At 38.0% G+C, this 25,506-nt stretch overlaps 2 protein-coding genes across 3 annotated transcripts in view; one reads left to right on the top strand and one right to left on the bottom strand.

The window, feature by feature from the left end:
- Nucleotides 1-3,539, bottom strand: part of NBAS (neuroblastoma amplified sequence) — a 168,086-nt gene extending 164,547 nt beyond the window's left edge. Inside the window, exon 1 of the mRNA XM_027690224.1 lies at nucleotides 3,378-3,539. Within this exon, the coding sequence (XP_027546025.1) occupies nucleotides 3,378-3,539 (162 nt within the window). The remainder of the gene's footprint in view (nucleotides 1-3,377) is intronic.
- Nucleotides 3,540-5,824: 2,285 nt separating this feature from the next.
- Nucleotides 5,825-24,213, top strand: DDX1 (DEAD-box helicase 1). 2 transcript variants are annotated; one of them, XM_027690242.1, is made up of 26 exons: nucleotides 5,825-5,912; nucleotides 6,453-6,504; nucleotides 7,351-7,414; nucleotides 7,940-7,969; nucleotides 8,190-8,286; nucleotides 9,606-9,653; nucleotides 9,791-9,874; nucleotides 10,774-10,857; nucleotides 11,299-11,375; nucleotides 12,600-12,672; nucleotides 12,785-12,861; nucleotides 13,924-14,038; nucleotides 14,533-14,671; nucleotides 15,695-15,755; nucleotides 16,932-17,030; nucleotides 17,715-17,804; nucleotides 18,362-18,550; nucleotides 19,596-19,647; nucleotides 20,141-20,287; nucleotides 20,998-21,089; nucleotides 21,622-21,694; nucleotides 22,147-22,219; nucleotides 22,329-22,371; nucleotides 22,584-22,679; nucleotides 23,442-23,562; nucleotides 23,883-24,213. In XM_027690242.1, the coding sequence occupies exons 1-26, from the start codon at nucleotides 5,897-5,899 to the stop codon at nucleotides 24,011-24,013; spliced, it is 2,223 nt and encodes a 740-aa protein (XP_027546043.1). In that variant the 5' UTR covers nucleotides 5,825-5,896; the 3' UTR covers nucleotides 24,014-24,213. The 2 variants fall into 2 exon arrangements, with proteins under 2 accessions (XP_027546043.1, XP_027546044.1); XM_027690243.1 differs by lacking the exon at nucleotides 5,825-5,912 and adding an exon at nucleotides 6,004-6,076.
- The last annotated feature ends 1,293 nt before the right edge of the window (nucleotides 24,214-25,506 follow it).

Genomic DNA, 25,506 nt, shown 5'->3' with positions numbered 1-25,506 from the left:
ATACAAATTTATCAACATTTTGAAGTATATTCAAAAAAAAAAAAAAGTATGTGGGCTCCCAAGTTTAAATTATTGAAGTAAAGATTAATTTTGTAGGCAAAGTTTGCAATCCATAAATAGTCTTTCAAATAACCAGGCTGTCATCTCACAGCATGTAAAAAGCAAACATGGCTGTACTAATAGATAATATTCCACATTCAGGAAATAACAAGGCATTACAGTAAAATAAGTGAGAGCATAAATTACTTATTACAGCTCTCCTAGTACCTCAGGGAGAACTGCAATTTCCTAGGGACCTTAAAAGCAGAGCTTGTTAAAGATTTTGGATTAAGAAAAGTTCAGAGTAAAAACATTTCCCCAAATTGCTTATCTCTCTTTAGAATTTTTTTTAATATTTTAGGTGTACACTTCTGAGCCTTAACTACAGGCTTCTATTCCATACATCTTAAACTCCTCAAAAACTGATTTACTATTATACTCTGAAGACCTGAATTTTATTTTTTATAATATATTCTTATCACCTCAGCAACAGCAATGACTACCAAATCTGCTATATTTCTTTTTTATTTCATTCCTGTTTGGAAAAACACCTTCAATTTCTCCCTCCCTACAGCATTCCAGACATAAAATGTACTTTCTTGCTGACAAAACACTCAGTTTTGGATTTTCTTGCACACCCTGCAAGCTTGCTGCGGGTGGAACAGGGGAAGGTATTGGGGAAGTCTCAAAACATTAGATTACAATGAAAAAGCCTCCCAGAGCCAAGTGATACATTTGGAAATATAGATTGGAGAAAAGGAAAAGCTCAATCAGCCTTTATTTCCACAAATGATTTCACGAGTCCTCCCTTGCTAAATTGTGCACTGCCACTGCCTCATTCACTATTTTCACTGATTAACTATTCAGTAATTACTTTTATTCTCGTTACGCATTTCAGGGTTCTCAAACAGTGCATTATATACAATCACCTCACTATACTGAATGCAGACTGCTTGATTTCTACACCACTCTCTCCTCTGGCATAGTCAGTCCCTTGCATGTTTCCTTCACAAATAACTATTATATCCCCCTGTCTCTCCTCGACCCTACAAAAAGAAATTCTTATTGTTAAATTCAATACAGGCGAATGACAACACTAACAAGAACTAAAATCACAGCTAATTTGGGGGTTGAACCTAAGAAATCCATGCCAGTTTTATCAGCGTCTTGAATTGAAAATGACTTTACATCTTCATCACAGGACGCATCTTCCAACACTCATAATTAGAGATGTAAGTTCTCAGTGCTCTGAAATTAAAAATCATCCCAAATGAGGTAACAGAAAAATAAAACAAAGTCAACAGAGATCTGTGAAAGTTTAAGGTCTTGCTTTGTAGCCTAGATTACTGCATAGGAAGACATTTAATTTCATTTCCCAGTGAAGCATTCAACTTCCTTTCCCTTTCTACTATTCCTCACCTCACTCATTCCAAGACATTCAGTTCTACAAGGTAGGAAGTGTTCTGTGACTTTTTCTGAAAAGTGTGAATAAACCAGGATTCAAAGGGATACAAAAGGAAAGATGTTCCAAAAGGAAAGTCAAAATCACCTAAGTAAAATCATAGTTATTACATCTTAAGGTAAAATCTAACTCATATTGACAAAATCATGTTTGCCTATGACTGTCAGTGTAAAATCAATTTCCCACTAAAAAGTTAAAAGATTATCAGAAGTGTCCTTGGTTACTACCAGTCCTTAAGAATGTAAATCCAAACAAAGTACATAGCATAATATTTTCAAGCCTTCCTATTTCTGCCATTCAAAATAGATATTATCTTGAAAATAAAATAAATAGGCAAGAAAAATCAAGTTTAAAATAGCCAATACCATTTGCTGAAGCTGACAAGCAGAATTATACAAGGCTTAGAAATTCTGACTACCAGGGCAGATGAGGACTCTCAGACTGGTTACACAATCACTTTAAACTGGCATCCCCAGAAGCTGCCAATGAAGAGATGTGTCACACTTCACTCAGCTTTGACTGACACAATATTCACATCCCCCTTGGCACTCACATGAGTACTAGAGGGACTATTCAACAAAAAGAGGTGAAACAACACAATTGTTACTCAGATTAATCAGTTCTTTAATCAACCTACCATACAACTTCAAGAATACTAATGCAGCAAAAGAGAAAGGATACTTGTCAGAAATGTGCCCCCTTAATGCAGTTGAGGAACCACAGTCTGGTGCCATCACACCTAAGTTCTCCTCATGGTTTGCAGACAGGTAAATTGCTTTCATGTATTACAAGAAACAAGGACAATTTACCATTTCTCAAAACGCAGTTAAATAAAGTGCAACTGTCTGTTCACCTATATGAACAACCTATTAAGTTAGTAATTGGAAATACTGCAATTGTACTTTCCAAACATCCATATATGTTGCTGCAACTGAGGATTTACAGATCAGGAAAAAAAATGTTTCTGTTAAAAACCCTATTGTTATGAGCATGGCTCTAGTAATTATTAACAAGTAAATTCTTCCACCTGTGATGTTTTCGTATCTTTTCTGTTCAGATGTTCTCATTAAGCATAAAACTTTGTTAAAATACTTCCATAAATGACTTCTGGTGCGAAACACATTAACAACTTCGGTTGTTTCAGTGGACTTGAAAGTTACTACAAGAAAGAAAGAAACCCACATTCTTTGCATCCTCTACATCCAAACCAGACAAGAGCAGACACAGAGGCAGCTAGCTCAGCACACTGCAGGGGAAAAGATGAAAAATGAAAGATGGAAGTGCTTCTCAGCTTTTCCACTGGCCCATTAAGAAGAACAGCACAACTAAAAACCTGTACTACAAGAGCAATATTTTCTGACTTCTTAAGCTTTGGCATCCATTTGTGTGCCTTGTATAGAAAAAATGATACACTTTCACCTTTTAGCCCACTCCTGCAAATGCTGATGCAACCATTCTGATACACGAGTCCAGAGAGAGATCTAATTCTCCTCATGCAAGGCAAATTCAATTAAGATGCTGTTGTTACCAGGACAGCTTCCACAGCTCTCTGTGCAGCAGTTTCCGGAAATGAGACCTGCACTTCATTCACCACAGCTTCCCTCGTATCAGCTCAACAGTAAAACCTGACATACGTGTTCAATGAGCAAGAAACAATTCAGGGCACCCCCAGAAGCACAAACCAGGGTGGGAATTAAGTGACAAGAAAGTATGACAACGGCAGAATAGCTGCCGGGACACCTTTTGTGCCCGTCAGGCACACCCCTGGAGGTCCCAGCGCGCCCCCAGGGCCGCGCAGCCCCCGGGGCGCGTCCCCGCCCGCGCCGACGTGGCCGGTCCCCTCCCCCGCCCGCGGCCGTGCCGCGGCCACACGCACCTGCACCTCCGTCTCCAGAGGCCACTCGGTGTTGACCAGCAGGTCGTACAGGATGTTCTCCTCGCCGGTCTCCCCCTCCTCGCCGGCACCGGCCATCCCGCGCTCCCAGGGCCCCGTCCCGCTGTTCCCGCTGCTCCCGCTGTCCCTGCCGGCAGCGGCCATGCCGGGCCGAGCCGTACCGCCCTCCCCGCGCCGCCGCCGCGACGGCGCCCGACGGGGGCCAAACGGCTCCGCGTTAACTCTTGCGGCGCCGGCCCCGGGAGCCGGGAGCGAGTGAGAGCGCTCGGGATAAGGAATGCCTGATGTGGGCGAGGCCTGAGTGTATTAATGAAACCCTTATTGGATAATTAAAGCAAATGGGGGAGAAAAAAAGCAAAAGGTGTATTTCTCACAAATTCTTCTTCCAGTGGTGCTGTGTAGGACTCATAGGGTTCAGCTCTGTCGAGCAGATAAAATGAGCCTGTTTATAAGTTGTGGGCCCCTCACTTCCAAAAGGACATTAAGGTGATAGAGTGAGTCCAGATAAGGTCAACGGGGCTGGTGAAGGGTCTGGAGCACAATCCTATGGTGAGCAGCTGAGGGAGCTGGGGTTGTTTAGCCTGGAGAAGAGGAGGCTCAGGGGAGACCTCATCCCTTTCCACAAATACCTGAAAGGAGGTTGTAGCCAGGTGGGGATCTGTCTCTTCTCCCAGGCAACCAGCAACAGGACAACAGGACACAGCCTCAAGCTGAACCAGAGGAGGTTTATATTGGACATTAGGAAGAAATTCTTCACAGAAAGGGTGATTAGACATCGAAATGGGCTGCCCAGGGAGGCGGTGGAGTCACCGTTTAAGGAAGTTTAAGGAAAGACTGGATGTGGCACTCGGTGCCATGGTCTAGTTGACATGGTGGTGTTTGGCCATATGTTGGACACGATGATCTCAGAGGTCTTTTCCAACTTAATTGATTCTGCGATTCTTTGAAATAATTATGTAAGAACTGAGGTTTCAGCCTCTTTCCTGTAAATTCATTATTTGTAAAATAGAAATAAAATTACCTCACACCCAGCCACCTCTGCTCCTGTACTCTAATTTTTGCTTGAGTCTAGTATGTGTTTTCATGTAGACAACTGTGTCGCCTAGAATTAGGTTAAACTAAGATTTAAATTCTCAAACTAGGGATTCAGGGCAATATTAAGGCTCTCTTGGATACGTGGGAAATACTTCAAGAAGAAACAACTACTGAGAAAAAAAATGCCTTTTGACTGTCTCTTTACTTAACATTTCTTTAACTGTATTTGACAATGTAGCTTGTACAGCAATGATAAATAGTATACCATGGTGTTCATAAGTTTCAAAGAATTGTGGACAATTTATTGTAAATTACACTCCACATTCCACACCAACAAGCAGCACTATGTATTGATATCGAGTTCTGCCTACAAACAGGTTTTCTCAGAATCATGGTTGAATCTGTACATTATTCATAGCTGTGTCTGTAAAAAGTTATTAGTTTTGTCATTTATCTGAAAGCATGCAAAATAATGATTGACAGATATAGTGAATAATACTGAAAGAAAGGAAGCACATCAAAGGAAGTTACTACCAAAGGAATTATTAATATATGAGAAACAGCCCTGTACTAAAGGTATAATATATCTGCTGTATTTTTCTCTGCATGACACCTGTTTCTACAGCGTAAGTTAGCAGTCAGTAGGGCTCAGTAAGTTTTAAAAAATGTCTTGAAACAAGCCTCCAGGACAAAACCATTACTCAATTTGCAACACAGTAGTTGAGAGAACTACATTGTCAGAGATGCTTGGTGTTTATTTGGCCTTTGAACCAGATGTGTCTGTGTTTCAGTGCTGCCTAGAAAAGCTTGAAGTTGTATTTCACAATGGAAAACAGTAGGCAATAGTTTACAAAATCACAGAACCAACTAGATTGGAAAAGACCTCTGAGATCATTGAGTCCAACTTTTGACCTAACACCACCTTGCCTACTAGACCGTGGCACCGAGTGCCACATCCAGTCTTTCCTTAAACACCTCCAGGGACAGTGACTCCCTGGGCAGCCCATTCCAATGCCCAAGCAATCTGTAAAGAACTTCTTCCTAATGTTTATACTGTGCCTTCCACTTAAAAGACAAATGCACCATTGACCTGTGGTCTAACTGTAGAAGCTCCATTTTTATCACTTGCAATCCAATTTTGTTTTTATAACAACACCCCAAAGATTCACCCCAAAAATAAACTCACTAGGAGTTATCCTAGAACAAGATTGTGCAGAATTTGGGGAAACTGGAGAATTTGCATAAAAAATGGAGAACAATGTATCCTCATTAGCGTGTGTCTAAAAAAATAACTTGGCGTGTTTGTGTGTGAAGGTACTTCTGTGAACGAAACACCCGAGGGGTGCGCAGGGCCGGAACCCGGGCGGAACGCGCCGCGCGGCGCCTCCTGCGCCCACCCGGCCCCATAAAGCGGCGCCGGGCCGTGCGCCTGCGCCTTGAGGTGTTTGGCGTGTTCCGTCTCGAAGATGGCGGCGTTCTCGGGTACGTGGCGCGGGGCCCTGAGCGGAGTCGGTGCTGCGGGACCGTCTCGCCTCTGCCCGCAGGCTCCCGGCCTCTCTGCGGCTCCCCGGGCCGCCCTCCGTGCGGGCCCGCGGTACTGTGTGGCTGAACACGTATAAGGCTGGAGTCGAGAGGCCTGTGCGGATGTACGTGCCTCTCCCCGGCTCGTGGGGGTTCTGCAAGTTGTCGGGAGTGGTTATCGAAATGGGTTCGCATGTTTTACTGCATATGTGGGTCTGACAAAGGAACTGCTGAAAAGGCAGGCTCGTTCCTCAGTCTGACTGGTTTCAAGAACAGGAGGTTTATCATGATTTTTCTGCGTATTGCAGTGGGTAATAATAGGGTTTTATAGGAGAATCTCTGCTTGGTGATATAGTTTAGCAAATTATAAAGTATATGTATAATGTATTATAATAGTAAACTAATAATTTTTTTTGGTCTGGAAGTGTTGACACTTGGATATCTTTTGGGCTATGTTGAGATAAATAACCCTGCTTGTTCCTTTTTTTTCTTGTCTTACAGAAATGGGTGTTATGCCTGAGATAGCTCAAGCGGTGGAGGAGATGGACTGGCTGTAAGTAGGAGTGGCTTTGGGCCTGGCAAATTCTGATTTGCCCTTTAGCAGTGTATGGCATGCTTCTTAAGATACCTCTGTTTCCACATCAAAACAGAGTGGATATGTGTTTTCTTTTAACTGTCATTACATCTGATGCAGTTCTTTTTATTGTGCAAGACTGAAAAACAGAAATTGTGACTGCAGTGGTAACATTTAAACTTGAACAAGTAAAGCATGACTGCTTGTATTTCAGTTCTTTTGTTTGATAAAAGTCTCTGTGCCTCTCATTTATTTATTATGTATCATGAGATTACTGGATGAAACTGTCACATAATTGGTGCTAGTTTAGTAGATGTTTTCCAGACTGGTCTAATTTTGTGTTCTTCAGACTTAATGCTTGTGTGTCAGTCTGCTAAAAAAAGTCATTATTCCTGGTTTTGGTTACTTACTTGGCCAAATTATTTCACCTCAGAGTTGGTTTTGAATTGTCATTCAGAGTGTTATCAGTATGGGCTGTCTAAGTGGCTTTAAAGGGAAAATCTTTTAAAGAAAGCAAGAAAAGGAATGTATAGTTAATCTGTTTCTTTTATAGTTTAGCATAGTGATGTGAGATGTAGCCCTCTTGTCAGGGTGCAGCTGAATCCATTGCATCCACTAGACACTTCTGTCAAGGTCCATCTCCTTTTCTCTCCTTGTAAAAGACTCTCCTTGTAAATGGAATCTTTTTCAGTTCCTTAGCTGCAAGCCAGGAGGAATAACATTTACCTGCTATACCTTGCACACTGTTTCTGTGAATTCCTATGTAAGCAAAAATCTCTTTTTCTGTTCACAACATTGACTTGTGCTCATATGTTCTTCCTCTAGTCTTCCTACAGATATCCAAGCAGAATCCATCCCACTGATCCTGGGAGGTGGTGATGTACTTATGGTATGTGTTCAGGATAGGCCTATTCACAGAAATCTGCGTCTTTTAGTTGTTGTTTGTGGGATCAATTTCATTCTTTCCAGAACGTTCTGTAGTTAGACTTGCTCTCCTGCCCCTCTTCAGCAGGAACTATATTCTTCAGCTAAAACCCTCTGAGTTCCTGGTATGTTTCCAGCTGTTCTTACAGATGGAATTAATTCTTTTTAGGTTTAATTTTTTTAACTACTTGACAGATACTGCCATATGAATGAGATCTATCTGATTTCATCTTCTCTCCTTTTAGCTCTAAATACTTGACATAGATCTGTACAGAACATGACTGATACTGCCTAAGCCAATGCTGCAGTGTCGATAACCTTGAAGGCACCAGACTGGTGTGCCTTGTTCATCATGTCTTTTGTGGATCTCTGCGTTCTTGATTCTGTAACCAAAGTAACACTTGCTAAAAACTAAATTTATTAAAATAGAATTCTAGAACTCTCCTTACAGTCCTGGTTATTATAAACTCTTTGATTTTTCTCCTTATAGGCTGCTGAAACCGGAAGTGGAAAAACTGGTGTAAGTAATCAAATTTAAATAAGCAGAAGATAAGTCTTAAGTGGTAGAGGTGGTGTGTAGGCAGATATACAGAGAGAATATGTATGCATTATTACTAATAGTCTATACCAAGAGACATGTAGGAATGTTTCTAAGTGTTTCTAGTCCTGAGTATTGTACCTGAAAACCAGGCTGGAAGTAACTGTATAAATTGTGGAATGAAAATAACTTTTCATTTTAGGCTTTTAGCATTCCAGTTATCCAGATTGTTTATGAAACACTGAAGGACCAAATGGAAGGCAAGAAAGGAAAAGCCACTATTAAAACTGGTGGGGCAGGTAAGTTTTTATATGTCAGACTCCTTAAGTTTGGAACCCTAACTCATGTTGATTTTACCACCTTCCAAAGTGAAGTTAAGCTAACTTGCCATTAGAAAAGTATTTTTTCCTTGATTTTGGATAAGGTAAATAGACAGTCATCACTCAGGATTTTATTAAATAGCGAATATAAATTTACTGGTGGAATCATAGAAAGAACTGGTGTGCATTGGACTGCAGTCTCTTAGTAATGCTCTTGTCTTCATTTTAAGCCTGCCTGATCCACAACTTGCTTTTCAGTGTTCTTCTGAAAGCCATACTAGTTTACTGCCTTGCCAGACTAATTCAATACCTTGCAAGATGTGGAGTGGTGGTAATGTCCAGCTTAAAAGGAGTTAAAAAAAATCTTTCTGGTGCAGGAATAGATGAGACACCAGCTATGACACCATGCAGTTGGTTTGGGCCTCTTAAGTGGGCTTAATTAGAAGGCTCTTCTAGGCTCAAACTTATTTTTGTGTGACTGGGGTAGCACTGTAGAGTTTTTCAGTTCTCCTGTGCTGACTAGAGCTGTTGCATTCCTTTCAGCCCCTAGCTAGGTTTGGAAGTGAATAACATCATCTTGAGTTGCTGCGTTTGTACTGGTAAACATTGAACTGAGCAGGAAATGCACAGAATTCAGTGATATACAGTGGATTGTAACCATGATCATATCCTCACAGTATCTGAGGGTTTGTTAAACATTCATTTTAATAAGCTTGCAACTGTGAAGCTAATAACCATGTCCAGTCTGTGGTATATATAGATTGGGTTTTATGTGAGTGACAGTATATAGACTTCATTACGTTATTGAGCATATGAAAAATGAAATCAGAAATTTTATGTGCACGTTTCTTAGCTCATTAGTAATGACACTTTAACTGATGCCCTGAAAAAATATCTTAATGTAAGCTTTGAACTGAAATGGCAAATAATGCATCCAAATTGATTGCTCTTCATGTAGTTTTGGATATTTTCTAGCTGAATTTGTTTGTGATTATGTGGGAAATCTGGCTTATTTTATAAAAGTCCTCAATGTTTTCAGTTCTGTTTTTAAGTAACTTAATCTGTGCTCTCTTAGTAGAACAATGTAAACTTCCATAGAATAGATTTGCATTGTGCATTTGTGCCCGTCCTTTTAGTTGTAGGCCTTCCTCTTGACTTCCTGTGAATTGCATTGGAAGAAAGGTGTTTACCCAGAAAGTTAAGCCAAACACCATAGAGACAATGTGAACTTCTAATTTGAGTTTTCCAGGCTTGCCTTTTGATTTATTGCTTTTTCTGTTTTTGTCTTTCAAACTTAGTGCTCAATAAATGGCAAATGAACCCGTACGATAGAGGATCAGCTTTTGGTGAGTTGTCCTAATGTTCACCTGAAAATGTTCACTTGGTAAAAAAGAATTAACTAGAGGAAAGCATGCATGAAATTTTCTTTTAAAAGCAGCTAGAGAGACAATTTCTTTAACTAAAACTGTCTTGTAATTTTCAGCAATTGGATCAGATGGTTTGTGTTGTCAAAGCAGAGAGATTAAAGAATGGCATGGATGCAGAGCAACTAGAGGCGTAACTAAAGGTAGATATAAAACTGTGTTTTGGGGACTCTTCTAGAAAAGATTCAACTGAAATGCCTGCTTATCACCCATTGTTAATGTTGATAGTTGCATCTAAAATTTACTGTCCATCTGACCAAATGTACTGCTAGCTGAAGATTTTGAAGTGACAAGTACCTCTGCTTTCTTTTCCCTGTATTGTAAGTTACCTTTTCCCTGATAGGAGACTGAGTCAGAGGAGGGAGAATCGTAACTAATATTCATCAGAATGCATTTTATTAAACTGTTACTATTAGGAAATAGCTATGCACACTGTACTTTCAGTTGTTTCCTTACACACTTCACACAGACGTGCATACAAAAGTTTCATGGTTCTGTGGTTGCAGCAACAGTTGGGAGGCCAACCCCAACACTTGACTCAGCAGAATCATTCTGATACTACGGTGGTTCTGGTGGGGTGTTGAGAAAGACCTTAGAACAGTCTCATTTCATCAAGTGTGCAGATAATTGGATAATCTGTCTGTTAATTGGATAGTCTGTAGAAAACAGCCAGTTGGATGTGCTTCAAGGTGCACTGGCAGTTGTTGATGCTAGTGCGTGCTGCTGGTCTGGTACTGATTTGGCAGAACCTGGTGTTCGGAGTTTATCAGTTCTCATGGATTCAATAGAACCACTGTTCTCTCTTGCTTATCGTTCCTTTGGAGCCTTTCACATGCCACCTCTCAGTGTGTGCTTTGTCTCTTTTGCTGATTTCTTCCTTCCATGTAGAGGTACCTACAGAAACGTTTCACTCAAACACAATAGGGGTTGACACTTTCAGCAGGGGTGGGAATGTTAGACTTGCATGGGCTTGGAAGTAGCCAGACTGAACCACCTTGATGAATTTGGATGTTGTTTTAGAACCTTTCTTTTTCTTTTAAAGGGAAATACTACTATGAAGTTTCCTGTCATGACCAAGGCTTGTGCAGAGTCGGTTGGTCAACTATGCAGGCTTCACTAGATTTGGGTGAGTTTCCTTCAAAAGAATCACACAGACAGTTTTCATATTCACATGGGATGACTGAAGTGCTGTTCTAGTGTTGGAGAGAATGGGCTCCTTGGGAAGGATGCCAATATCAGGGAGTTGAAAACTTTTTATACAAATGTTTTTCTTCCTCTAAGAGGGAGTCTGCTTAGGTGGTGACAGTGTTTCTTGCCTTCTGTGACTTTCTGCCTTTTATTTCCATTTTGGGTTTTTTAATGAAGATGACTGGAGACTAGTAAAATCAATAAATGTACTGGTACAAAAAATAGTGTTTTGGCATACATCAAAGCCAGAAGTCTGTAGTTAGCAGTGTGTATTATTTGTTCATGTGGTAGTGTCAGAGATTTCAGTTGCTGAAAGAAAGAGAAAAAAGCATAAGCTGACATCCAAAAGATAAAAGTCTGTACTTTGTTTTGTCTTCAGGCACTGATAAATTTGGCTTTGGCTTTGGTGGCACTGGTAAGAAGTCTCACAACAAGCAATTTGACAGCTATGGGGAGGTAAGCTTGAATTGTGTTTGGTAGAAACATTAAAAGTTTGACGTGTTGGTTTTGTGCTGTAACAATCAACTGTCTTTTGTAGTAGTGCTAAATTCTAAAGGAGGTTCACTGGCAAAAGTACAATGAAGCATTGAAGCATTTTTTTGATAAAAGCTTATTGACAGATTTAACAAAAGCAATTATCAGCTTGAGACTTATGATTGTGGCTAGACTACAAATATATTGACGCTTATCTAAAAGTTAAAACTTTTCTGTGTGTTACAGATTAGAGGTTAACTGATCTTTGGGATTTATGTCTTGACTTATTTCAGTTTTACTTTGAACAAAGCAACCCATCTGTATACCTTGGTGAATGTCCAAGTGAGGGCATCATATTCTGTTTACTAGTAGTTAAAGTGGAACTAATCGTGTAACACTGATGTGTCAAAATGCATGACGAAATGCTAATAAGACATAGTGGTGTGCTACTTCAGGCTATTGAATTGGGTTTGCCAGTACCTTAATGTACACTTCTGAAGTGTCTACTGGGAATATCTGTGGTGTTTTTTGTGTAGTATGCCAGTTGACTTTAGGTGTTAAAGGATAATTTATATAAATATGAATATTACAGCAGAAACTCAAGTCTTTTTGTGGTATTGATGAACTCAATGCCATGAGACTTGCAAATTTTAGGACTCTTGTAGCTCTTCTAGTAGTGAAACATTTTATATAGATTTTATTAATACCTTTACAATTAACAGATTTCAAGATATTTAAATGACATTTAAGTATACATAGCATGCATATAGCAGCACCTTCGAGAGTTAGTCTTTTCGTGTAGTCAAAATATAGGTTTCTGATGCCATGTTTGGTGCTCTAAGCTTAGATTCACATTGGCTAATAAATACATGACTAATTCACTTTTCTATAATGCAGAATACTTCCAGGTAAATGACTTAAATGTATCGTCAGTGTGTTTGGTTTTTAAAGTAAATTTAAAGCAGCAATAAGTGTCTAAATATCTAAGATCAATTGGGCCATTTACTGAAGATTTGTAACCAAATAAAAATGTGCAAGCTATTTACAGTGGTCTTACTGGAATAAAGTGAACTTCCTTCTCTCAAGAATCAGCATTTAATAGGGAGAAGTGGGAAAACTAAACGTTGACAGAATGTAAGCACTAAATACTTCCTAATGCACTGAACACTAAAATCTCTTAGCTTCACAAACTGTTCTTTTTTACAGGAATTCACTATGCACGATACAATTGGATGTTATCTAGACATAGATAAAGGACAAATAAAATTTTCCAAAAATGGTAAGTTTTATTCACTTTCTTTGAAATTTTATTGGGATCCTTTTATTGGGTGAGGGGCAGGGAGAGGCATGCACACACATGCAGAGTCTGACTGAACTAACCCTACTTTCAGGAAAGGACCTTGGCCTTGCGTTTGAAATCCCACCACACATAAAGAACCAAGCACTTTTTGCAGCTTGTGTACTGAAGGTAACTTAGGAATATCACAGATCTCCAAGATCATTACAATTGTTCTGGGTTTGATAATAAACTTCTTAGGTGTAAAATTCACATAGCCACCTACAGTTACTGTAGTTGTGCTCAGTTTTCTTTGGTCTGCCAGTATTCACCTAAAGTGGTCTCAACAATGTGTGTTAGCTTTGAGTACCATTTAAGTTAAAAATTTAAATTAAAATTTTAATACTTGAATATAAGGGTAAAAGCACAGATAACTAATTCCCAATACCAGTGCTATCTTGTGTGTATTAAACTTTGTGTGTATTAAACTTTGATATACTATGATTCAACAGACATAAGCAATTTGGGACCCCTGGTGGCCTAGTGGTTAGCATGTGGGACTCTCAGTGCTGCAATCCAGGTTCGATTCCCCGGTCCCCCGGGCAGATGGAGCTCGTTAGCCCTGTAAGGCCATCCATCTATGAGAAGGTCACTCTAAACAAACCTACGTCCTGGGGACCTCACTGCCATTGTCCAAGCTTGCTTGGCCCCGGCAGATGAACCTTAGGATTAAAGGGTGGGCTCAGTTCAGCGCAGGCTGTGTCTCACCTAAAAAATCCATTGCGCAGGCTGGAAAAGTAAAAGACCTTTCCCAAAATCTTCGTTCGCGAAGACTGGCCATTATTATTATTATTATATTTAAGCAATTAGCTTGAAAGTGCCAGAATTCCTGTTTCCTTTGTTCTGAACTCTTAACATTACAGTAATGTAGTAGTATGTCTTTCTGGAGTTAGTCTTTCTGGGTTGATCTCTCAAGAAGTAAAGATTTTAGCAAAGCATGTAAGTGGTTAGAGAAATGTACAAGTTTAGAAAAAGTGCTTTGTTTCTGTTGGCTTTTTTTTTTTTCTTCCTTGTTTGGGTTTTTTTAAGTTCTAGCAAGATTTCTGTGACAACTCGGGGAAGAGAATGTGTAAGATGGGAAGAAAAAGACCCTTCCCCTCTTCCTTGGCTAACTGGTTTCTCACTATTGAATTGTTTCTCATTTTACATGGTCTTTTGAGACTGTCTGTATGATACAACTTTGTTGAAATCTAGAATGCTGAATTGAAATTCAATTTTGGTGAAGAAGATTTCAAGTTTCCACCAAAAGATGGCTATGTCGGCCTTTGCAAGGCTCCTGATGGTAGTGTTGTAAAATCGCAGCATTCAGGTAGGTTAGATTTTTTTTTTATGCTTCTCTTGTTTCTATATTCGGGTTGTGTTACATAGCATCTTTGATCCCTTTAATTGCTACCAGTAAGGTCTTAAATAAAGCAGTAATGAAGAGATATTAGTGCTTTCTTTAAAGTGTACCAAATTTTCTTCCTCTTAAACCACCAATAGACTTTAAGGTTTTGAATTTAGAAATGCATCAGATAAAATGAGAAGTTCAACTAAGTTACTCAACAGTGTTATCTTAAAATAAGTGTGAATCTTTATGCTCTGCAATGAAATGAATTATCCTGCATGACCACTATACCCACTTGTAATTTCTGAATATTAATCTGAGGCTATTAATGATTGAGTGAGCAATAATATCACCCTTTAATGGAAAATTTAGAATTACACTGTTTCAATTATCAATAGAAAACCCAAGTTTCTTTCCAGTCAAAAATTCCAGAATAGGAATGTAGTTTGTCTTAATAGCTATTTTTTTCCACTTAGGAAATGCACAAGTGGTTCAAACACAGAACCTTCCAAATGCTCCAAAAGCATTGATTGTAGAGCCATCAAGAGAACTGGCAGAACAAACTTTGAACAATGTGAAGCAGTTCAAAAAATATGTTGATAATCCCAAATTAAGGTAACAGTGAATCTGTTAGTTACATTTATGATATTGTCCATGCATGTGACTTCTTGGGGGCATGGGTGATGTTCCACTCTGTAGCTAAATGGACCTTAATCTGCAGTGCTGCTGATAATAGTCTCCCTAATAATCTGCTACCAAGCAACCTTATGACTTGTCATCTACAGTCAGACCACTTAGGAGTGGGGGGTTTTTTTATGTGTTTTATCTGTGGACTGCCTTTTTCTGGTATGACGGGTCTGGTGGGTGGGATTTTTTTAATTATCAATGATGATAATTAATATGATACTTCACATGCTTTTTTTGACTGAAATCGTTATCTGCTTACTGCCCTTCTCTCTTGAACATCTTCCTGCCCCCATCTCCCTCTATGCTCTCATTTTGTGTGTTTTTCGTCTCCAACAAATAGTTATATATAGGGTCTGCTCTGTTTACATTCTTGTGCTTACAGGACAAATTATCATGGAGATGAAATTCTGAAAAATTAATAATCTACAAGTTGCTTTGGTTTAAAGTTGTTTCTGTTTTGACTGTGCTTCTAAAATTTAAACTAAACTGCAGTCAATTTACAAGAGTGTTTACTAGAATTGCAGGGGATTAGCAATGGGAAGAGGAAAGCTATCATGTAGGATTCACTTGGTTTACTGTTATTTGCATTTCTAACTTCCGGGAACACAAGAAACGTTACTAAACTAACATTATTTTTAAGGTGTTCTTAAGGAACAAATTTTTTTATGAGACTGAATTGATTATGGTGCTAATGGATTTAATTACAACAGTGATAAAGTAATTAAATTCAAATATAATTTGGTAACAAATCTTTCACTTGAATTAAAATACACTATGTATCATGAGATGAATTTTCAAAATTAATTTTTTCCTATTATTTTGTTCCTAAAATTACTGTTTAGAGCTGTTAATCATCAGCTACTAATAAAAGAACCAGTCTTCAGCCAGATGTTTAATGTACTTCTGAATATAATAAATGGGTAAAAGTGAAATATTTTGATGTAATTTTAGGGAGCTGCTAATTATTGGTGGTGTTGCTGCAAGAGATCAACTCTCTGTATTGGAACAAGGAGTAAGTTGTATTTTTTTCATATGGTTTAATAGCTTGGGTTCTGAATAACTCATGATGTTACTAGGGAATAGTAATGGTGCTTCTTGTAACTCCTGTAAACCTGTTAAAAAGAAAATGTGTAGTTCATAACAAGCTCATGTTGCACCAGTCTAGCAGTTCTACTTCCATGGCAATTGTCAATACAAGTGCTTACAGTACTTAGTCAAATTCTGTTGAAGCCTGAGTACTCCTGAAAATTTTAAGATAAAGGTGTAACTTTTTGCCGTTTGTCCTTAACAAACAAGACAGTTTTCCTACTGACTTCTGTTCCATGTTTATGTGAATAAAACTAATCTCCAATTATCAAGGTCAACCTACACTACAGATCAGTCCTGCATAGAAGGAACTGGTCTGGCTCGAGCAGCATGAAATGTACAATCAATTCAGTCATCCTGTAGGGAGAACAGAGTCATTTTTTATTTAAGGCTCACTTTTGGAAATGAGAAAAAGTTGCTGTTGATAAATTTTCCAATGATTCAGCTGCCAAAATATAAATTTTCTCTTAAGCTTACTTGAACTGGAAGATTAATAGACTTTTGTGTGAATACTGAATTTGTAATGGTGAACCCTTCTGTCTGACAAAATCTTAAGTTATTTCTATAGTTGATAGACTTTATGTATGTTCTTCCACAGTGAGAAAAGTTAAATTTATTTTATCCCCATTTAAAAACAAATCTGTTTGTTGGCTTTAGATAACAAAGTTAAACTGCTTGGGGGCCATGGGAGGAGAGAAGGGGCACTTCCCAAAATACGGAAGAGCTTCCTCCCTGAGGCAGGTTCTGCTAATGAAATGTCCATAGAAACAGTGTTTCATAGAACAATGAAATGGCCATGGAAAATGCAGGTTGCCAAGGGAGGTTGTAGGATCTCTCTCCTTAAAGGTAATGAAAATTGTATGAGGCAGTGACCTAAAGCAACTTGGAAACTATCCTTTATCTGCATGTGATGATGGGAGTGGAGACCGGATGATCTCAGAGCTTCCTCCAATCCGAATTACTCTAGGATTTTATGAAGTTATAAGTAATAGAAAATAAGGCATTATACCAATAATTGTATCGTGATGTTAAACTTAGATAAAACTGGCAATGCCTCTATGGGACTTATGGGACCAATTCATACTCTTTATGTATTTCATAGGTGGATATTGTTGTTGGAACTCCTGGAAGGCTGGATGACCTGGTCTCAACAGGGAAGATTAATTTATCTCAAGTTCGATTCCTGGTTCTGGATGAAGCTGTATGTATACAACTAAGTGCTGCTTAAATTCTGTTCTTAAATGCAATACGATATTTGCAGGAAGAGTCAATGAAACATCATTATTCTACAGTATTTGATATTTCAGTGGAACAACAATTAGCTACAATTAGCTAGACTGTTCCAGCTTAATCCTCTTGTTATTTGTAACCATAGTAACCTACATACTTTTTTCCCCTTGTAGCCTCTCTGTTAAGTCTGTTTGAAAATTTTCTGTTAGAGAAATATATTTCAAACTGTATTCACAAAGTAATGAAGTCTGTGCCTATGCAGGGAACTTGAAGGACAAAGACAAGATCAGAATGTTAGTTAACCCAGCAGGTCTTGAAGCCAATGAATGCTGCAGTCAATATGCTGTGAAATGAGCGCAGCTCTCTGATCTGTTGTAGTACAACTGAATATTTAGAAAGATTAAATGACTTGGGGTATTAGTTAGGAGAAGTTGCTGATCTTACTGTGAAGCACAGCAGCTGTACTTGAAAATACTCCAAATTTTACTATATCTTTTTTTCCTTAGTGATAATATCCCAGCCATGCATTGACCTGTCCAGCTAATTAAAAGCAAGACCTTTTGAGATTACAAGTGTATTGCTTACTTAAGTGTACAGACTGAGGAATGAAAAAGAAGAATTGCAGCTTTATTTCTTTTATTTTATTCCCGTGTAGGATGGCCTTCTCCTCCAGGGATACTCAGATTTCATAAACAGGATCCACAGTCAAATTCCTCAGATAACTTCAGATGGAAAGAGACTTCAGGTATAAAATGTGTTTGTGGTTTTGTTGGCTTTTTATGGGTTTGGTTTTGTTAACCATGTGCTCTACTTTAGCTGTCACTTGGCATGGAGTGTGCTTCCTTGTAGCGGAGTTTGTTATCGCCCTTGTCCAAAACTAACACTTCTTCATGAGTTCAGTAATTGCCTGTGAATATGTATTTTTAGGATTTTAGATCTTGAAGCCCAGTGCTTAGCAGTTTTCAGTTTAATTTGAATTATTAGATATAAACATATCTGAAAAATAAGTGACTACATAAGTTATGATTTCTAATGCACTAATAATTTTGATTCATCAGCTTTCAATAGTTCTGCTTTCTTCCTATTACATAATTGAGTCTTTGTAAGAGAATAGTTAAGCAAATTATTTTCTCTTGACTCTTGCCAGCTGAGTGGTTTCTGTGTTGAGGAAATGCAGTCAGGGACTCATTTCTGTTGTGCTACATGATGCTGTTCAGCTACATAACATTCTTCAAGTTCTACTCTCACCTTTTGGGTTGGGAGAATCATTATCTTCAGTAGTATCCATATGTCTCTTCTCAGGTGATTGTGTGCTCTGCAACACTCCACTCTTTTGATGTGAAAAAACTATCTGAAAAGATCATGCATTTTCCCACCTGGGTTGATTTGAAAGGAGAAGATTCTGTCCCTGAAACTGTACACCATGTAGTTGTGCCTGTAAATCCAAAAGCTGATAAACTCTGGGAAAGGCTCGGCAAGAATCATATCAGAGTAAGTGAAAATTAAGGTTGTTTGTCTGTGTTTACTTATTTAACCTTCAGAATGGGCATAATGTTGAAGGATCTTTGCTGGCTATTGGAACAGCTTAGTATATCTGAAATGGTTTGTTCCATGGTAGTCAGCATAATACTGATGATATAGTGACACTGTTTCTGAACAGCTCAGTTTTACAAACATGACTGAGGAAGAGCTTGATAAAGTAACAGTCTGATGTGTACTAGAGAACAATGGCACTGCACTGCTTTTTCACTCATTTCACAGTTAATGGTCTGTGACCTAACTGTAGTTAGTACCTCTTTTTTCTGACTGATGAGGAGGAAATAAACCTGCCAAAATGGGTCATTCTGTGAGGTAGTTTTGTCTCTAAGCAATGCGCGATGAGCAATTTTTAGAGGAATGGGTTTCATATCAGACTACATTTGAGACTCTAAATGCTACATTTACCTGACACCTCTCCATGTGAGAAGGTTGTGGTTGTTGTTCCAGTCTTTAGTCTTCAAGTTCTGAATAACCTGGGCTGTATTTCCAACTCTTATGCTGTTACAAGTCTAAAGGTTCTCTTAACCCCTTATTTCTTGAACCTCTGTTTGTTAGTTATGTTAGTACCTTTTAATTAAGTCTTAGAATGACTTTATTTCTCTTGGGTTTTAAGTTAATATCTGATTCAGCCTAGCATAGGGAAAAAGATGAGGAACAACTGTGGTTATATGATTTAGCCATGTTCTACAATACCTATTTTTTTTTTTGAGGTTTGGGTGGTTTTAATTCTTCCCTTTGTGTAGAAAAGTGTTTTCTGTTCAGTGTCTACATAATAATTTTATTGCCCTTTTTTATGAGCAAGTTTTTTATGCTTAAACTTTAATCTACCTTTAGCTAAAGAAAAGTCTTAACTTTTCTGGTGGGAGAACAGAATGCTAAGATTACTTTTAAACTTAAATTTCTTGCTAGTTGTAAGTTAATGAAGTTAAGCATTTCCTCTGTGAAGTGTGGACTAATGACTGGGGTTGGGGGGCTTTTTTGTTTGTGTTTTTCCTAGACTGATGAAGTGCATGCAAAAGACAATACACGACCTGGCGCTAACACTCCAGGTAATCAGCAACACTAGTTAAGTAATAGCTTAGGAAATGATATTCTGTAGATGTTAGGAACTAGTGGCTTATGAAATGCTCCTTTGTAAATGTTATGAAGTAAAGGTAAATTATAGTAGATACTGGCTTTAATCATATTCCTCCAAATTTTTATTTCTACGTTTTTATAGTTATGAAGAGAAATGTGTTTCTGTAACTGGGGAAAGAAAGACTTGAATATATATTTTGGAGATTTGCAAACAACAGGTATTTGTTGGTGTGTATAAGACAAAACCTGGAACTTCTGAGTGGTTTTGTTCTTTCTGTATTATATCACCTTGCTGCAACAGGGGAGCATGGAGGGAAGAGATAAAAACTGAAGACTTCTCTTACTTGCTCTGATAATAAAAGTTTGTCTACTAGAAGGCTAGAGAAAACTTTAAATGTGTGCACTTCAAAGACTCTTCACTTTTTTAAACAATGTGAGTGAAATAACTTGTTTACTTTTATTTAGAAATGTGGTCTGAAGCTATTAAAATTCTAAAAGGAGAATACACTGTTCGGGCAATCAAAGAGCACAAGATGGACCAAGCCATTATTTTCTGCAGGACTAAAATAGACTGTGATAATATGGAGCAGTACTTCATCCAACAGGGTGGAGGTAATATCTTTTGTGATAAACCTTACTCTGCTCACTCTCCTGTTTATTTCAACACCAAAATTGTATGATAGAGTTCACCAATATTACAACCCCACACAAATAAAATGGTGCTTCAGTTTTTTAACGTACTGACTGGGCATTAAAGTCAGGGTTTGGTAGCGGGGAGCTACAGGGGTGCCCTTTGTGGCAGAAGGCCATGAACTGCCCTGTACCTGTTCCAGGCAGCTCTGAAATGGCTGGAAACAACCTGCTGTGCACCAAAATTTGAACCAATGAGAAGAGTATATAGTGCCTCTGCTGAAACATGTATTAGTAAAAGTGATGGTTGGTAACGGCAAGAAACATGGGAAGAAATCTGTGTGTACAAGTGTATACATGAAGAAAGATGGGAGAAAACACGGGAACAGTGTAAGGGGACTTGTGAGGAGAAAAGTGAAGACACATTTGAAGAAAGGGGGAGATCAAGAGTAGGAAGGAGTGAGGAGAAATACCTGCACAGACCTGCTCTGGGGAGGAGGGAGGGAGGAAAGGTGTTTAACTATTTGCCTTGTTTTTTTGTCCCCCAACACTGCCTGTCTCAGTAAGTGGTAATAAAATAAGTGAAATTTCCCTGAGTTGAGAGTTTTGCCCAAAAAAAATATACTTTTTTTTCAAGTTCTTTGTAGCTCTGTGTCATAGGTGATGTTATTCGTGCATGTCTACTCTTTCAGGCCCTGATAGGAAGGGACATCAGTTCTCATGTGTCTGTCTGCATGGTGACAGAAAACCTCAAGAAAGAAAGCAAAACCTGGAAAGATTTAAGGTGATGTAGCAGATTCTTGAAGGCTTTTTACTCACTTGCCAGTATCTGAATTTATCTGTTCATTTGTGTTCCTAGCTCTCTGTTTTAAAATAAATTGAATTCACATGCTCTGTGTCCCGCTTCCTGAAATGGTGAGGCACAATTTCTGTAGATGGAAATCTGTACTGTCAGTCAATATGACCTTTGTGAGTTTGAATTGAGAAGATAGGTTTTATTTCAAATAAGCCCACTAACTTTAAGCTCTGTAGCAATTACATTGTTTTTTAAAGTCTTTATTACTTGATTATTTTAAAAAAGTTACTTTAATATTAAACTTTGGTTTTGATTAAGCCGTTCATCGATTTATACTTGCCTTATGCTGTTGGGGAAAGAAATAAGGATGTAAATGGGTCGAGTTATTCATGCTTTATTTGAAGTGTTCCTAAATGTACAAAGACACTTAAAGGTGAAGTAGGTGCGAAGGATTATGGTTTCATTGCCTGGGATTTTGTTTGCTTTGGCATAACACTTATTTACAACTATGTCTCTGTAGAGAGGAGATGTCCGTTTCTTGATCTGCACAGATGTTGCTGCTAGAGGAATTGATATTCATGGCGTTCCGTATGGTAAGATATAACTTTAAATTTAAGCTGTTGAATTGCACAGAGCTTCAATATATTTGCAGTCCTGTCCACTAGTAAAAACAAATATCACCTACAGCCTAAGTTAAAAAGATGTAGATGTTAAAGGCTTAAACTAAGCAATTTTTGAATTGGTTGTTCACCATTCCTTCTCAAATACCTGATGATGTTCTGTATTGTTGGGGTTTCTTCATTTGATTTTCCATTCTTGCCAAAAAGTAATCATGGAAAAAGCAGTCTGAGAGTGGAAGCCTTAAGTGTAGGTATTGCAGGTGATGATGCCTGTAATTGTTGTAATAGAACAAAGTATGCACGTGGGCTAAGGAGAGGAATTGCAGCAATCAAAGTGTTATTTTAGGTGTCTGGTCTCTGACCTTAGCTCATACATTAAAACAAAAATTCTTGTGTTCTCTGTGGATTGTGCCTGTCTTACACAGTTATCAATGTGACACTCCCGGATGAAAAACAGAACTATGTTCATCGAATTGGGAGAGTGGGCAGAGCTGAGAGGTACGTATATGTCCAGAGTAGCCACCATGATTTCTTGATATTGTTGTTTCACAAGTTGACAATAGTTACTGAAATACATTTCTCTCTCTTTTCTTCCCTAATATTTCAGGATGGGTTTGGCAATCTCCCTTGTGGCAAAAGAGAAAGAAAAGGTAATTACACTCCAAAGATGAACATCTGAAGTTCTATCCACAGCTGCTGTTTGACTTTAACGTCCTGCATTGAAAAACTGCTTGTTTGTATGTGCTTAATTGAAAGGGATTTTAAACAGATACCTGAATTCTTTTTCATGCTATAATTAGTCAAAATAAACATACTCAACTATATTTCACAAAGTTTACAAGTTGTTTTCTTCTGTTTCTAGGTTTGGTATCATGTATGCAGTAGTCGTGGAAAAGGGTGTTACAATACTAGACTGAAGGAAGAAGGAGGTTGTACCATATGGTACAATGAGATGCAGGTAAACATTTTTGCTTAACCAGAATATTCTAATTCCTCTAAAAAACTCTGAGATACAGTTTTGTTTAGCTGTGTAGTTGAAATACAAAGCTAGCCTTGGGGTCCTTATAACTTTTGATTCCATTTGAAGAAGAAATAGAAAATGTTGCAAGTTGTGTGTTTTATAATTGTTTAATTATAAAAGTTTATTTTAATATTCCCAACTAATTCTGTTGGAGTCTTATCTTCAGCTTTCCTGTAGTCCTCCTAATCAAAATCTGTTAAGAGTTATGTGATTTTAGTTACACACTTTTGTTTAGATGGTTTGCTGCAAAGCTATAAGTAACTTAAAACTGTTGTTTCTCTAACCTGGAAATAGTGTCACTTGAGTAGCTTTTAATTGGGATTTGTATACCAACCATTTATGCTTGTTCAAAAGCAATTTTTCCCTTCTTGCTGTAATAAAGGGCAAATCATACATCATCTGTGGTAAAATAAGCTTGGTGTATGAACTCTTTGTTATGAAGTAGCGTCGTTCACATAATTTAGGGTAGAATGTGAAATAATGGCTTCTAGGTAGGGTAAAAACATAGTGACATTGGAAATGAACTTGTATTGTCTGTTTGAGCAACAAAAAATGTGTTAGTCTTTGGTGTCTGTGACCAAATTATTTTCTGTGTACTGTTCTGTTGAAAATGCACTTGAATGTGACTGTTCAGAACAGTGGTTTGACGAGTCTTGGACTTATAAGGGTACTTGAAAACATTTTTTTTTCTTTTCTTAGTTGCTGGGGGAGATTGAAGAACACTTAAACTGCACTATTGCCCAAATTGAACCAGACATAAAAGTACCAGTGGATGACTTTGATGGGAAAGTTACATATGGGCAGAAAAGAGCTCTGGGTGGTAAGCAATGAACTACTCTAGAGTTACCTTGGTATGCTTACCTGCTTGCAGTGCTCAGTTTCGTGGGTGTCTCCTGTGTAACTACAGAATGATAGATTATAAAAAGCTTCTCATTCTTAGCTGTCTTCTGCATTTGTTGCATGCAGCCTATGGGTTGCAAGTGACAAGAGTGTATGTATCCCTGGTTTTGTTTTGTTTATGCTTTTTTTTAACAAGGTAACTAAGTTACTTTAACTTTCTGAATAACTGTGGTTAAGCACTATTAGTTCTGCTGAAAAATGGCTTTGAACACATCATCTACATTGTGTGTCTTTTGGCAGGTGGACTTTATAAAGGCCATGTGGATATTCTGGCACCTACGGTACAGGAGTTGGCTGCCCTTGAAAAGGAGGCTCAGACATCTTTCTTGCATCTTGGCTATCTTCCTAACCAGCTGTTCAGAACATTCTGATTCTGCCACACTTGAGACAAGGCTTGAGTTAATAAATGCTCTGCCCTGTGAATGCAAAAATCCCATACTGTCTCTGAGTAGCGTAGTTAGAAAACGATTAAAACTAAGTATACTTCTTGCATGATGAACAGAGAGTGCTCAGCACTGTTAACTCTGAGTTAGCTGTTGTCTTAATAAAATAAAACAAGTCGAAGATGAAATGGTTTTGTTTGCTCTTTTGCCTTAAGGGATTAATTTGCAGAATCGTTCTTCCACATAGATTTTGATTTATCGAAAATACAAGTGTAGTTAAGCAAATCTGGGAGGAGTTTTATGTTCTTCAAAGAAAAGAATTAAAATTACTTAACTATCAGTGTACTGTAATTTTTTATTGTTGGGCTTTTTAAAGATCCATCCATATTCATACAGCTGTTTATATTTAAGATACTGAATATGAAAAAAAACTAGACCTGAAGTGTGTATTTGAAGCTCTTGGTTATCCTAAACCCCTACATCTAGGCTGATAACTGCATTTTGATTCTGTAGTTCCAGATTTCTCAAAGGTAATGTGTCTTAAATTTCTAAAATGGATCTTGTACAAAGAATCCTACAATACTCTTGAGGTCATAGAGTAACATGCTAGTATCAAAGCAATTCATAAATCTGCAGAAAAAGCTTTTTCATGCAGCAGTATAGGTTGTAGTACTTAATGCCTCTTGGGCTGCTTTCAGACAGGTTGAATTTGTTCAGATGAAGTTACTGTAGTCTGACTTGGAATTCTTTTTTAGCTTTTTTTCTCTAGTGACTCTTCTAATGATAATGAGAAATTTTAGTGACTTTGCCTACAAATTGTCATCTAAAATGTCATAGATCTTTGGAAATGCCAGACAACTGAGAGTCAAACTAACCTTTTGCCTTCCTCGTGTAAACTGTTTTTCACAGAACATTCCATCTCCTTGCAGAAAACAGTGACAATCAGATTAAACTCAGGTTGAGCAAATAATTTTTTTGTGTAGTGTTACCTGGAGAGGGCAGACTGAGAGTCCCAAGTATTATAATGAAATACAAAGATTTCTCATTAATTTAAACAAAATATTAAATTTACAGTGGCTATGTGATGTTATCTGATCCTGAGGAGAGGGAAGGTCACATGGGATGCTTATCATTAGAACTTGGGAAGAAAAGCTCTACCATGTGTTGCATTGCTCTTGTCAGACAAGAGTAATGAAATCTGCCCACCATAAGTCAAAATAAATTGCAATGCCTAAAATAATTTTTGATACAGAAGAAAACAGATCATGCATGTTTGCCAATTGAAGGTGAGAGTAAAGATATTTTCATCTAGTTTAAAGTAGACATATATTGGGGAATACATTTAAATCAGGGGAAAATGGTTAATAGATGAAATCAAAGTCTTATGAGCGTGAATCTTTTTGTTGAAGTGTAACATTCTAAATTTGCTACATGTTCAAAGTGCTGATATCTTTCAAGATTTGCTGTTGGGTATCCAAATA

Source organism: Neopelma chrysocephalum, unplaced genomic scaffold, assembly GCF_003984885.1.
Source record: "Neopelma chrysocephalum unplaced genomic scaffold, ASM398488v2 Primary Assembly neopelma1_80b, whole genome shotgun sequence".
In the NCBI taxonomy this organism is placed as follows: Eukaryota; Metazoa; Chordata; class Aves; order Passeriformes; family Pipridae; genus Neopelma; species Neopelma chrysocephalum.
The sequence above is the reverse complement of the archived record's forward strand: the minus strand, read 5'-3'. Positions and strand labels throughout refer to the sequence as shown.

What these genes read in the sequence shown, in the direction of transcription:
- DDX1 (XM_027690242.1), top strand. An exon ending in GTTGATAATCCCAAATTAAG is followed by an intron (nt 14,672 to 15,694) that starts GTAACAGTGAAT and finishes ATGTAATTTTAG; the next exon opens with GGAGCTGCTAATTATTGGTG. An exon ending in CAGATGGAAAGAGACTTCAG is followed by an intron (nt 17,805 to 18,361) that starts GTATAAAATGTG and finishes GTCTCTTCTCAG; the next exon opens with GTGATTGTGTGCTCTGCAAC.